The sequence below is a fragment of the Anabas testudineus genome, chromosome 11 (assembly GCF_900324465.2).
Source record: "Anabas testudineus chromosome 11, fAnaTes1.2, whole genome shotgun sequence".
Taxonomy (NCBI): Eukaryota; Metazoa; Chordata; class Actinopteri; order Anabantiformes; family Anabantidae; genus Anabas; species Anabas testudineus.
In genome coordinates, this window is record NC_046620.1 from 8,925,075 (window position 1) to 8,939,024 (window position 13,950).

Genomic DNA, 13,950 nt, shown 5'->3' on the forward strand with positions numbered 1-13,950 from the left:
GGAGGTTCCATCGCTGATAGTTCACCTAAATATAAATGAATCAAGATAAAATATCACTTAAGTTTTAGCTGCATTGTACATCTCACATTTTAAACACAGTTATTCAATTGAAACTATAGACAAACCGACGTCACAGCAATGGGGAGTCATCACCTAATTGTTTTGTTTTTGTTATGTTGTTTCTATGCGACACAGTAGAATATCTCAAAACCCTGATCGATTTTAATAGAGTTTGATTTGATTTGATTTGATTTGATAATGACGTGAAATTTTATTTAAAATAGAATTAACACGTGATTAGTTGCATTTCCTTGTCATTTATTTGCAAGTCATTTTGAATTTTAAAAAGAGAGGTATTTATCAGATGTCTATAGATGAAATGTATCAGTAGTTTAGATTTTTACATTTCAGTAAATTTTTTAAAATCTGTGTCAAAACAACATGCTTAAAAAAACATGGGTTTTGTGTCCTATATGTATTGGTATAGTAAAATACATATACAAATTGTGCACTGATGTATACTGCATGTTAAATTCACACATTTAAAGCCTTTATACACTGCTGGATGTGCTGGAGAAGACTTTGCACAGCGGTCCGACTCTCCCTTCATCAACACAAGCTCTTCAATTAAATATTAGAGTGTGTGACTTTTTTTTGGACAGGCAGTGTATTTAATGTTTTTGCTTTTTCTCATCAAATACTCCACTTATGTAAATGAATACAAATGTATAGCCTTTGCCAGCGAGATCACAGCGTTAAGAAGTCATACAATAGGAGCAAAGGAAACATGAAACAAATTAAACACTACTCACTGACTCACCTGGACAAAACCAAACGCATTGCGAACCATTTCAATATGGAAACCATGGACGTTAACAGTCACCGCCTCTACTGATGGGACCTCTAAGTTGCCTTCGTTCATGTATTCGGTGTCCACCTCAAAGGCTGGGATGGTTGCAGCATGGTAGTTCTTTGCCATGGTGTAGGTGCAGTTGCCCATGAAGGTGTAGTAATGGCCATCAAAGGTGCTGTGGAGATTACCCATGACCCAGCAGGTTCCTGGTCCTGGTGTTAAAGTGGTTTGTCCGCCACTGCAAAATCCTACATGAACAGGTGAGTCACAGAAAATCTATTTAAATACAAGGCTTGTGACACGTTGTAGTTGAATTTCAATGTTATTAAGCGTAAAAAATAATTAAATCTAATTAAATCCAGGCTGTTTTCCCTTTCCCTTCTTGTATTTTCTTCAAATCTTACATGAATATCTCACTGAAACTTGTACTTTTCAGCTATCAATGACATTCATGATCATTACTTTCATAGAAGTGATTGAAAACATACCACTCAGGAGAAGAGCTGAAACGATCACAACAAACAACCCCATGTTTGTTAGTGGAGAGGATCTAACAGAGGAAAACAAATGCTGGTTTTTGTTATTTTGCCACACACACAATTTTCCCTACCAACATCATTAAATTAGCAAATTGTCAGTTAATTATATATCTAAATCCATTCTTACCTGAGCTGGTCAACGAGGGGTTCAGATGCTGCATTTTGTGATGCTTAAATACTTTCTGATCTCGACCAGTGGACCAATCAGCTTCTAGGTAACTTTGTAGGGTTTTTCTTCCAAGCGAGCAAATAAAACAACATGTGACACATGATTTTTGTAAAGTTTTTGCTGGTGTGACTGAAAGAGAGACATTAAGGACATTAAGGACACTGTTTAACCTGGTTCACTGTTTAACCTGGTCACATAGGAATAATATTTTGTTAGTTCCTGTGTTACTTTTGTTTTCTGCTTTAAAATATTTTATGGTTTTTTGATTAGTTGTTTGGCCGTTTGCCCATCGATTGTCCAGTGTTACTGTAAAACATTTATCAGCTGTAAATTCTTCACCACCCACAAGAATAATGGATGGGTGTGAGTTGTTTAAATGCTTAAATCTTATGTGCTGCCTCTGTGATATCGTGATTATGTACACATTGATCAAGTGGAGCTCTCTTTTCTGCAGTCCTGAGATTAGCGGGCATATTGTGATGTGAGGTTTGTTTCTTATTGTACCCATGTTATGTTTCATATAAGGTAAACAGATAAAGATTTTATCTTATCATTTAATTTAATCTGCAGCGGCACAATGCAGAGTGATTTAGTTTGCAAATACACATATATCAGTAGCAATTGTGACATAGTCATGCACAGTGCAATGTATGTTTCACAGCTTGACTAGATTTTTTTTTGTTTCTCGTTTTTTGCTGTCCTGTGAAAATCATGTCCAGTTACGCATCTCCAAAATATTGACTTAATATTAAACATTTTCTTAAATGGTTTGTAAGGGACACTTTCCTTAACCAACACAATAACATTATAGATTCACAATAACTGTAGAAGCAGCAACAGTGTAGTGAAAAGTACTAAATACCAAATACAGTCTTTAAAACGGTAATATATAAATAAAACTATGTGGTCTGCCTGCAGGGTGTATACTAAAATTTTTTATTTGATGAAAGGCAGTTATGTTTGCTAACGTTAGTGGTGATATCCTGCTTTTTTATTGCACCATGGGAAGTTTATTTACACTCCACCAACCTCAGCACAAACCAGCGTTATACTTAACAGAAAATGGTTGGTCAGTCCTTCTCCTGAAAGCAATTTCTCTGTTACTGTTAAAAGTAAAATATGTGTTTAAGATGCAAACCATAAACAACAACAAGCTCAGCCAGATGACACTGAAGCTTGAAGTATGCCTGAATATATGTTGTATTTTGTTGGTGTAGTATGCTGTAATAAGACATTCATCACAGATAACCCATGATTTTAATTAATCTTAAGAGATCATCCAAAGTAGTCTAAAGAAACAACTTGTAAGTCCAGTTGTATTGTTAACTTTTTGTTGGCTGACTTCTGCAAACTCTGTGTTTTTTTTAACTTACTCTGATCTTTCTGATAAGTTTTCTGTATGTGTAAGAGTTGTTACCTTGACCGGTTTACAAGGAGGACTCGACAACACTACAGTTAGTTAAATACAGGTTTATTATACGGAGTACAAAACAAAAACCTAAGACAGAAAACAGGAACTGGATTCAAGGAGCGGGGATTCCGGGAAATGTAGTGCGGTGAGGGGAACGCTAAACAAAGACAGAAACCAAACAACAGGAGCAACCAGTGATGGGTGAGAAAATATAGACAGACTAAGGGAGTGGGGATAAAAGGTGCAAAACAAAGCGAGCACAGACGGCCAGGTAGGTCAGGTACAAAAACAGGTCGATATCGAAAAGCAGATTCCAAGAAGGCAAATAGAATATAAAGTCTAAAATACAGAATCAGAGGGAAACAGCAAGGCCAGGGTACATGGTGATCAGAACCCACAGTCCACAATCCAAAAACAGAGTCAGATCAGGGTCAGAGTCAGAGATGGAAACAGACTTACAAATCCTGGTTGCAATGTAACTGAAATGGCACAATCTGACAGGGAACCGAGGGCTGAAGGGAGCTTATAAAGCAGAGGGTGAACCCAGGTGGAAAGAACTGAGCAGTAATTATCGCAGAGGGAATAGAAGAGTGAAAACACAGGTGGAGGATCAGGTAAGGAGAGAGAGTCAGTCCACATATAGGCAGAGCAGGAAGTGGCTGTGTGATCAGGTGAGAGAGAGAACAAAACACACTGGGCCAGGACCAAACAGGAATCATGACAGTACAAGTCACTATGGAAACAGTGTTGTTTACAAGCTGCAGCAGGTAGCCTGCTGTTAGCTGTTAGCCCTGCAAAACACAAGGCAGAAATCCACAAGAAGCTGATGAGGCGCATGTGCAGAGCTGGAGAGAAGCACTGAAAACATTAGACACGATGTTTCACCACTAAAATGGACGAGTCATCAGGGCCAATCAGGAACCAAGAGGCGACGTTGCTGCATTATTTTCTATAGCTACATCGTGCCTTCACCATGTAAGTTATTCTTTACTGCTCTTTGGCGTGTGCAAGCACGGTGCCACTTTTGATATGTGCAGCTTTTGCATATTTTTCACTTCATTTTGTCCTTCATAACCTGTTGGATGTAGCAGGTACATATAGAGCCTATATGCTCTAAAGTGTTTTTGACCTGGTTTTATTTAAATTATTTATCAATGCACACCTGTTGTTAGTTACTAGGCAATGTTTTGTACACCAGTTATAAGATGCCTGTATCAGATTTTAGCATGATCTGAAATCAGGTGTGTGTAACTGTGAAACCTGAAAGTGTACCTGTTAAGGCGAGCCAGGCTTAGTGGATTGTCAGTTGCACATCACACCCACACATGACTGACTACACAGGTATTGTGTGCTTATTTCAGATACATTGACTCTGAGATTTTAATCTTGCTATTCCGCTTTCTAATTGTTAATTTTACTTCACACATGGACCCTTGTGATCCGCTCAGTGAGAATGTTTTCTTTTTTTTTTCTTGCCTCCAACGCTAAAAACTAGTTAGGCCGGTCAGACCAGAGCTGACAATTACATTTTTCGACAATCACAAGAGATTTAACGTCATCTAAGCTTAACAACGACACATTAGCTCAGACATATTTCTAAAACATTTCTAAGTCATTGCACAGCTTCTCTGTTTGGTTTAGGTGTGTTCTCTGACTGTGCCACACCAAAAGGCGGATTTTATGTCTCTGAAATAATTCTGTAGTAGATTTACTTCAGTGTTTAGGATTGTTGTCCTATAGCATTATCCAACGGCCACTCTAAACCTATCCTCTTCCCTCTAGGCGAACCCTGGTCTTCAGGAATTAACCTAAAACACAGGAATTAACTGAACAACAGCAAAATTAACCTGGGATCCACCAAAATCTGAGTAATGCAAAAATGTATGTTGTACAGTATATAATGTTTTACTCTGAAGTAGCTAGATACATCGGGACACCTGTTTCGTGAAGAAATGCCTCAGGTCCCAAAGCAAACCTCATGGAGAAAGCGTGAAAAGCACGTGAACCTGTTGAAATGTTTTGCTTAAAAATATACTGAACAATGTGCAGGTCTGATAGTTGCCACATACTTGGGTTCACATACTTTTTCCACTAGCACTATGAGGATTTTATGGTTGTTCCTAATAAAGACATAAAAGCTCAAGATGTTTATGTGTTATTATTTTAGGCACATTATATTTGTTAATACTCTTGAGTTCAGATAATGTTTTATCCAATCCTTTTACAAATGAATGCAGAAAGCCACAACAATCAGAAAGAGTTTCACAATGCATATTTAGCATGTTGCTCAACCTGTTTGTGATGTGAATCCCTCCCAACACGAGGGAGGAAACAAAAGAGAGAGGAAGAGCATGAACTGACATTGGCAGCAAATACACTGATACTTTGCTGTCTTGGATAGATGGGTGCTGACTAAGAAGACAAGACCCGTGGAACAAATTAGTGAAAGAAATAAGCGGGAATTAAAGTGGACTTCGTACAGAGAGGAGGGTAAGACATAAATGCTGTAGAAAGTAGGAAGATTATAGTCAAATGACGTTGGTATCACATTGTTAACAATAAGAAATTGTCGTGCCTTCACCTGTTTATTTGCATTCCTGTATTTGTTTTTATATTTCTCTGCACCACAGAAACCTAAAGAGCACCAATGCGGGCTTTCTGGATATTGGCCATTTTGTCCACTTTGGTCTCAATGGGACTGTTGGTGGTTACTATTGGCCAGTATCAAATGCTGACCATTCTGAAAAAGAAGAATGAAGAGCTGAATATGCAGTCAGAGAAACATTATAAACAACTTACAGATGAAGAAATTTTTAAAATCACACTGCAAAACCTGGTGACTCAGGGGGGGAAATTAGAGATGGATTTGAAAGCTACAATGGCCAAACTCAGTTCAGACATAGAGAAGACGAAAGCAGAAATTGACGCCTGTCAAGCTGAAAAGGTGAAACTTTCTTTTTGTTTTCTCTGTTTGATGTTTCCCATATTCCATAATCACAGGATTAATAGAACATCAGGGAGGCTCAGGAGAACAGATTGTCACACAACCCGTTGGTTTATTATAGGTAAATTTCAATATACCTGGGACACACACCCTTTTGAGAAACTATTTGAGAATAAAATTAACACAAGTTCTTTGGAAACAAATAAATTCACAGATGCTTGGGCAGGTATGAAATATAAGTAGATTGTAAGCGTATGATGAGCTAATGAAATACAATACAATACATTGCTAAAGATTAATTCAGTGTAAATCAATATTGGGCCTGCCTATCTTATTTCAGAACGTAAACAAGTTGTTTTTTCTGTAAACCTCTTAGATTATTGTGGCTTATAAACCACTACACTATCTAGGAGCTTATGAACTGTTTACAGTGAGTCCACCTTAATTCTTAACTACTGTGGTTGAATAACATTTTGGTCAAAGGAGCCATATTTTTGCATTTAGAGTACTTTTAATAATTTCAGGACCTTTTATTTGCTAATACTCAAGTATTTTCAATGTAGGCCTTTTATTTAGTACGTGGTATTTTTCCATTCATACATTCTTTACATTCTTGCCACCTGAATGCATCTTCAGATCTAACATGTCTGCATTTTTAGCTGTTCAACCCGCCATACAGGTTTGAGGTTACAAAAGATCAAAACTGGGAGCTTATTAGTTTTTCGTAAACGTTAATTATAAATTATTATAAAAAAAATAAATTCACCCATTAATATTTTTAATAAGCAATACAACTTTTGGGTAATGTACCATATTTTGACAAATCTGATTCCACCTTTGCAGAAAACAAAAACTGATGAGCTGGCTGGCCCAGAGAAGGAACACACCCAGACAGAAGGTATAATGAAAAACTACACAAGTTATGTTTGACTATTAGTGCCACCATGTGGGGAATTACAAAAATGACTGAAAGATCTTTGTTGGTGATGGGAATTAAGGGTCCTTGGGGGGAAGTGGCTCATGTGACTCCATTCTTCTCTAGGAGCCGTTTAAAAGAAGAGCTCATGTTGTTCTTATTTATTTATTAGGAGATTTTACCGGGGTTATGTGTATAATAATCACCAACAGGCAAACAGTTGAGGCAGAATATGGAGGATTTTCCCATTCAAATTTAAATATCACACGTGTGGACTTGGTTTAGCTCAGGGCACACAGGAGGATGAAGCCTGTGCATGCAAAGGTCACAGAGTGCAGTTGTGCAGAGCTGTGGTCACATTTATTTGAGCTTTAGAACAAAACCGGTGTGAAAAAAACAACAACAACAGAAAACAACATTTTATTGTTTATTCGACCACCGCTCTCTTGTTGAGCCAGGGAGGAGGGATCAACGGTGCGTTCACAGACAGCCATGGACAAATCATATCTGCAAATTCTACCACTTGTGACTTGCTAGTTCTAACTTTTGAAGAAAAGAGGAAACGGGTGTATTTGGGGTGGTGAGAATTGGGGCATAGTGTTAAAAGCAGTGGCTTTTAAGAGGCAGTTCAAACTAAACAGATCACTCATGAATGTAACATCACTAATCTCTGCTTTTTCTTTCTTTCTTTGTCTCTAAGCCACCATTAAAGCAGAGTCTGAAGCATGGAACAAAGAAATTACTACTCTGAAAACACAACTGGCTACAAAAAGTCCAATATGTGCTCATGTTAAGAAGAACGAAGTATCTCAGTAAGCCAAAAAAAACATTTCTTACAATAATTAAGTACAGACTAGGAGTATACCTGTTGAATTAATAACAATGTTATTATGTATTTCAGGAGATTATGTAATTTCACCAACACGACCTAAACCAATCCCGGGTTGAAGATAAAGCAACAAAGATCTCAACGTCAACTTTAGCTCCACAATGCCAGTAATTAATCTTGACTTTTGATCTTATTTGACTCCTGTTACTGATTAAATCAATGATATTGATGTTTTTTTTTACATAAAGTGTATACCATAAGACATAAGACTGGACTCTTGATGTGTTTGATGTTCTCACATAAAATGAAGGGACAGAGTGATTTCTACACTAACAGTATCTGTGTTGTTTACAACATACAATGTCACGTCCTGATGCTAACCTGTCAGAATGCCATTGGTTCACTATGCAGTATGTCACACACAAAACACATAAATATACACTACCTGCCAAAATAAAAAGTCACCACCTGGATTTAACTAAGCAAATAGGTAAGAGCCTCCCATGGATGATTATTTTTCAGCTGGCAGCAAGTTATTTAATCTAAATTGATGCAGTGAGTAGCTTCTCATTTCTTAAACAACCATGTCTGAAGAAACATCCTTTGGTCGTGGAAAAGATGTCTGTTCTGTTCAGAAGAGTTAAATTATTGGCATGAATCTAGCAAAGAAAGCATCTAAGGAGATTGATGAAACTACTAAAACTGCGTTAAAAACTGTCCAAAGCTTTCTTAAAAACAGGAAGGATGTTGGGGAACCATAATGTGTGGTCACTTAAAAGTTTGGTGAAATCAAATCATAGAAAAACCACAGTAGAACCTACAGCTATGTAAAAGTAAGAGCATTTCCACATCCACAATGCAAAGAGAACTCAAGAGATTGGGACTAAACAGCTGTGTAGCCTTAAGAAAACCACTTGTCAGTGAGGCTTATTGTAAAAAAGCTTTGATTTGCTATGGAGCATAAAGATCGGACTCTGGAGCAATGGGAGGAGGTCATGTGGTCTGAGGAGTCCAGATTCACCCTGTTACAGAGTGACGGGCGCACAACACTGTCCCAGTTGGTGTTTGCTTCTGCCAGAGTTGGCCCTGAACTTTGAGACCATAGTAATACAGGAGTTATATTGACTGGTGTGGTGAAGCTGCCAGACAAAGCTTTCTGTTTACCTACTGTATATTCCAACTCTCAAATCGGTTTCCGCCAAGGGAGGGCTGGGCTCATAGAGATATGGTACGGAGTTCAGACAGCCGTAGGGAGCTCAGTGACAGAGCTGATGCTCCTTTGCATCTTCTACCGGAGGTTTTCTGGGTATGTACAACCAATAGGAGGCCCCACATTGTCCCAGAACACATTGGAGAGACGACACGGCCCATCTGGCCTGGTTAAGGTAGTGTTTCTTTAAACCTCTTCCACATGCAGGATGTTTCTCTTTTTTGCACTCACACTGATGTATTTATTTACTTGTACTCAATGTATACTATGGTAAAAAGTTTTGCATATCATGTTGATGTGGCATTTGTGGCTACAATGTCTTAGGTGTGTATGTTTGTGTCTGAGTTAGTTATGTATAGTACATGTGAACATGATACCTGCCACCTTAGGCAGAACAACAATAAGTAAGTTTACAATGAAATTAGGTCTGTCCCTTTTCTTGTGTCTACATATAAAAATCAGGACAAACATCTAAAAATGTGTGATTATGTGGTTTTAATTCCAAAATCCACAGATACATTTAAAAAACATCACTGTAGAGACACTGCTAAGCTACTGGAAAAGGCTCCATGTCCCAAAGCAGAGTAATATCAGCTTCATTCTTAATTTCACAGTCACTCTCGAGCAATAAAATCAATTTTTTATATTTATTGAGGACAAAGAACACCTATGTTCCTCATCCCATAAATAATTAGAGATAAAAAGCTATAATTAATGTTTAACAAGTTGCTAAACCTGTTTGTGATGTGAATCCCTCCCAGAAAGAGGGAGGATACAAAAGAGAGAGAACAGCAACTGACACAACCGGCAAAGACAGTGATCCTTAGCTGTCTTGCGTAGATAGGTGCTGAGTAAAGAGGCAAGACCTGTGAACAGAAAAAAGCAGGAATTAAAGTGGACTTAAGGAAGGTAAGAAACATATGCTGTAGAAAGTAGGAAGATTAAAGCCAAATGACGTTGGTATCACATTGTTAATGATAAGAAACTGTAACAAATTTAATGAAACCTGTCTTGCTTTCACCTGTTCATTTGCATATCTGTATTTGTTTTTATAATTCTCTGCACCACAGAAACCTAAAGAGCACCAATGCGGGCTTTCTGGATATTGGCCATTTTGTCCACTTTGGTCTCAATGGGACTGTTGGTGGTTACTATTGGCCAGTATCAAATGCTGACCATTCTGAAAAAGAAGAATGAAGAGCTGAATATGCAGTCAGAGAAACATTATAAACAACTTACAGATGAAGAAATTTTTAAAATCACACTGCAAAACCTGGTGACTCAGGGGGAGAAAATAGAGAAGGATTTGGAAGCTACAGTGACCAAACTCACTTCAGACATAGAGAAGACGAAAGCAGAAATTGACGCCTGTCAAGCTGAAAAGGTGAAACTTTCTTTTTCTGCTGGTTACAATAACTACCTTTCCGCCTGCACACATGTTTTTTTTTTCATATTCAACCAATGCAAATACTGAAGGTGCTATCAGGGCAAGGCAGGGTGTAGCTCTGGAAACCACCCAGCTGGTTTATGTTCCTTTGGCAACTATAATTCGTTGTATGCACAGCCTTTGATAAATCATTTCAGGAAATAATTTTTACATTTCAAAGTTCTTTGGAAACAAATAAAGTTGACAAATGCTTGGGCATGGTATAAAACATTAGTACATTGTAAGTATATGTTATGAAATATGCTAATGGAATACAATACAATATCCTGCTAAATATTAAACTTATTTCAAATGTAAACTAGTTGCATTTACTTTCTAAACCTCCGAGATTGTTGCAGCTCAAATTATCCACAAAATATGGGGGGGAAAATAGAAGAACCGTTCAAAAACAGTAAACACATTATTTCTATTTTTACTTTTACTTACTTACTTTATTATTTTTATTGAGGAGTATTTTTACATTCATACAGTTGAATACTCCTTCTAACACACCTGCCTTTCCTGTTGTGTGACCAGTCATACAGGCTCCAGTCTCATTTCCTGTTATGCCACTTATCTGCCTCACCTATGCTAGTCCTGCAGCTTTGCAGTCCACAACAACTCGCCACATTGTGCCTCTTGATCCTAGAAGTCACGCGCCAGCAGTTTCATTTCTGCCTTAGCTTGCCAGACTACCATTGCTGACATTGATCTGGTTTGGACTCTGATTCTTGTTCTGACTTGGTACCTGTACCTCTTACTCTGATCTCCAGATTTTGACCTGTCTTTGGTGAAACAGATTTGTAGATTCAGATACTGTTTCTGACCATGTGCGCTGGCTGTGACCCCTTTTAGGACTTGACCAATGCTTTTGAATTTCATGTTTCATTACCGCTGCTTTGGCTCTCTTCATTCTGCTCTCTTTAATAGTCAACTCTCACAAAACATACTCGCCTCCACCTGCATCGCTCCTGGCGGCTAGGAGTTCATCTCCCAGAAATCAACTCTCAAAGTCCATCAGTCATCTCCTGACTCCAGTCTTCACCCTCTCCTGAGGTCACCTGTTCGCCTCCAATCACCGACAAGACAAACAACTAAACTGTTTCCCACCTACTTCCTGGTTCAGACCTGGCTTTTCTTCAGTGAATACTCACGTACTGCTCCAAGAATACCTGTTACTGCACAGGTATAGTGTTGGCTGCAGGGCTGATCCATCCCTCATCTTCAACACTGTGGTAGGACATTGGTGTCATTAGTTAGTGATGCCATTTGAACTCACAATGCACCTGTTGTGTTTCAAAACCTGGTCAATGATGCTTTGGGAGACATTTCAAACCTTTTTGTCTTAGTATATTTAGACAACATCCTTATCTTCTCCAAATCTGAGACTGAGCCATACATCATGTACGCAATGTGTTGCAGAAACCTTTGTAAACCATCTTTTTGTAAAGGCAGACAAGTGTGAATTTCATACCAGCACAGTTTCTTTAATCAGCTTCATTCTCTCACCTGCTTATTCAACATGTCTTCCACTTACATGGCATTCCCCATGATGTGCCAATCCCTCTTATCCCCTAAAGTGGGTCTCTAACCAACAACCCCCAGACTGATGAAGCTTCTTGGATGAGTAGTGAAACATTTAAACCTAACAAGAAGAAGTCCAGGTGCAATGACTCATTTTCTAGATAAATTCACCTGGATGACTGAGAATCTTTACTAACATCATTGTCTTACGTTTTCCCACAATCACCACCTCTTGTCTCTTACTTGAAGCTGCACTCGTCAACTCCGACCCACTCCCCTACTCCTGGCCCCGGACCTCCCTCATCACACTCCAGTGTCTTAAAATAAAATGTGTCTTAACCAGTTGTAGCTTGTCATGTCTTCCTTGAGGACGTGGAGCAACTTGGCAGTTAGATAATTAAAAATTTTAAAACGCATTAATCCTTATCAGCAAGAGATTACAATTTCTGTGTAGTATAGCATATTTTAAATAATTAACCCATCGTAGGATAAATAAAGTCTTTCTTATCTTGTTTTTCTGATTCTACTGTTGCAGAAAACCAAGGAGATGGCTGTCCCAGAGAAGGAACACACCGACACTAAAGGTATAATTCACAACTACACGTTTACATGTTTGACTACTGGGGTGGTTAAATACAAAAATGCCTGAAACATCTCTTTCTTTCTTTGTCTCTAAGCCACCATTAAAGCAGAGTCTGAAGCCTGGAACAAAGAAATTACCACTCTGAAAGCACAACTGGCTGCAAACAGTCCAATATGTGCTCATGTTAAGGAGAGCACAGAATCTCAGTAAGCCACAAAAACATTTCTTACAACAATGAAGTAAAGACAAGGAGTATCTGTTATAATAATAATCCCATTATGTATTTCAGGAAATTATGTGACTTCACAACCAAGACCTAAACCAATCCTCTGTCGAAGAAAGAGCAACAAAACTCTCAATGACACTTATTTGTATTTATATTATTTTTTTATATACTGAACTTAACTCAACCTCATTGAGCCATCACTATGGCTCAGTTGTGGCTTGTTATACATACTGTGCTTGATACTTATATAATAAATATAAAATACAGTATAAAACATTGATTTTTGTTATTATTGCCACGAAGAAAAAAACATGCAAAGAAAAAGTTTCAATTGCTTTTTTCATGGGTTGAGAGCAGTGCGTTTGAGATTTTTAACGATGAGCAAGCTTTTTATACATTGCATGAGTTTAATTAGATGAATTCATTTTATGTTTCACTGACTAATTTGACAACAATATCTGAACCATGAACTTTAGCGACAACCCAGTTCTTGATGTGACCCAGTATTTGTAGCCACAACTTCTCAGGTGTGTCTGTGTCTGAGTTAGTGATGTGAACATGACACCTGCCACCTTAGGGAGAATGTGTAGCTGACAATGGTGAAATATGATCCAATATAGTACTCTACAAGCTTGGATTGAATACCTGAATTATTGAACTAATGCAAACATTTGAAAGGAATGTAGATAGTTTAACAATTAATATGTTTTCATATTCTGTTTTATGCAGATAAAGTTAATTACAATGTCAAGTTTAGCTGTGAACTTACATTTGTCCTTTTCTTATAATAATAATAATGAATAATAATAATGAAATACTTTATTGGTCATCAATTGTTGTGTATACATATAAAAATCAGGCCAATAATGTAAAAAGATGTAGTTCTGATATGTTTAAAAACAGTAACACCACTGCAGCAAAGCCTGTGAGCAAACCTAAATCAAAATCTCTGACACAATACCATAAATGCCATTAACGTCACAATTACACCCTCAACATCAGAAACGAAGAGGTGACTAAAATTATAATTAGTTTTTGTGTCTCTGTAATTTATTATCTAATCTGAGAAGTCATCGTGTTGGTCAGGTTACTGATAACCAGAACCATCACTCATAATTAATAATTATGTTGACCCTTCACTGTTGATAGTTTTAACTTCAGCTCATGAGGAAGTGATATTTATTTATACTATTTATAATATTATTGCAGGTTTAAATCGTATGAATTGCGTTTTACTCACATACACCCAAATTATTCTGTTGCCTTATTTGACAACACAATTATTAACATGAGTGACATATAATATTTGTTAATGTTAAT

The 13,950-nt window shown here is 37.6% G+C and overlaps 1 protein-coding gene across 1 annotated transcript; it reads left to right on the plus strand.

The window, feature by feature from the left end:
• The first annotated feature begins 4,767 nt into the window (after window positions 1-4,767).
• On the plus strand, window positions 4,768-7,928 carry si:ch73-347e22.8. Its single transcript, XM_033326252.1, has 6 exons — window positions 4,768-4,853; window positions 5,374-5,462; window positions 5,603-5,916; window positions 6,760-6,814; window positions 7,533-7,644; window positions 7,734-7,928. The coding sequence occupies exons 3-6, from the start codon at window positions 5,620-5,622 to the stop codon at window positions 7,762-7,764; spliced, it is 495 nt and encodes a 164-aa protein (XP_033182143.1). The 5' UTR covers window positions 4,768-4,853; window positions 5,374-5,462; window positions 5,603-5,619; the 3' UTR covers window positions 7,765-7,928.
• The last annotated feature ends 6,022 nt before the right edge of the window (window positions 7,929-13,950 follow it).

Coding starts and splice junctions, on each gene's coding strand:
- si:ch73-347e22.8 (XM_033326252.1), top strand. CDS start 5,620: ATGCGGGCTTTCTGGATATTGGCCATTTTGTCCACTTTGGTCTCAATG. Junction 5,917..6,759: donor ACGCCTGTCAAGCTGAAAAG/GTGAAACTTTCT, acceptor CCACCTTTGCAG/AAAACAAAAACTGATGAGCT. Junction 6,815..7,532: donor GGAACACACCCAGACAGAAG/GTATAATGAAAA, acceptor TTTGTCTCTAAG/CCACCATTAAAGCAGAGTCT.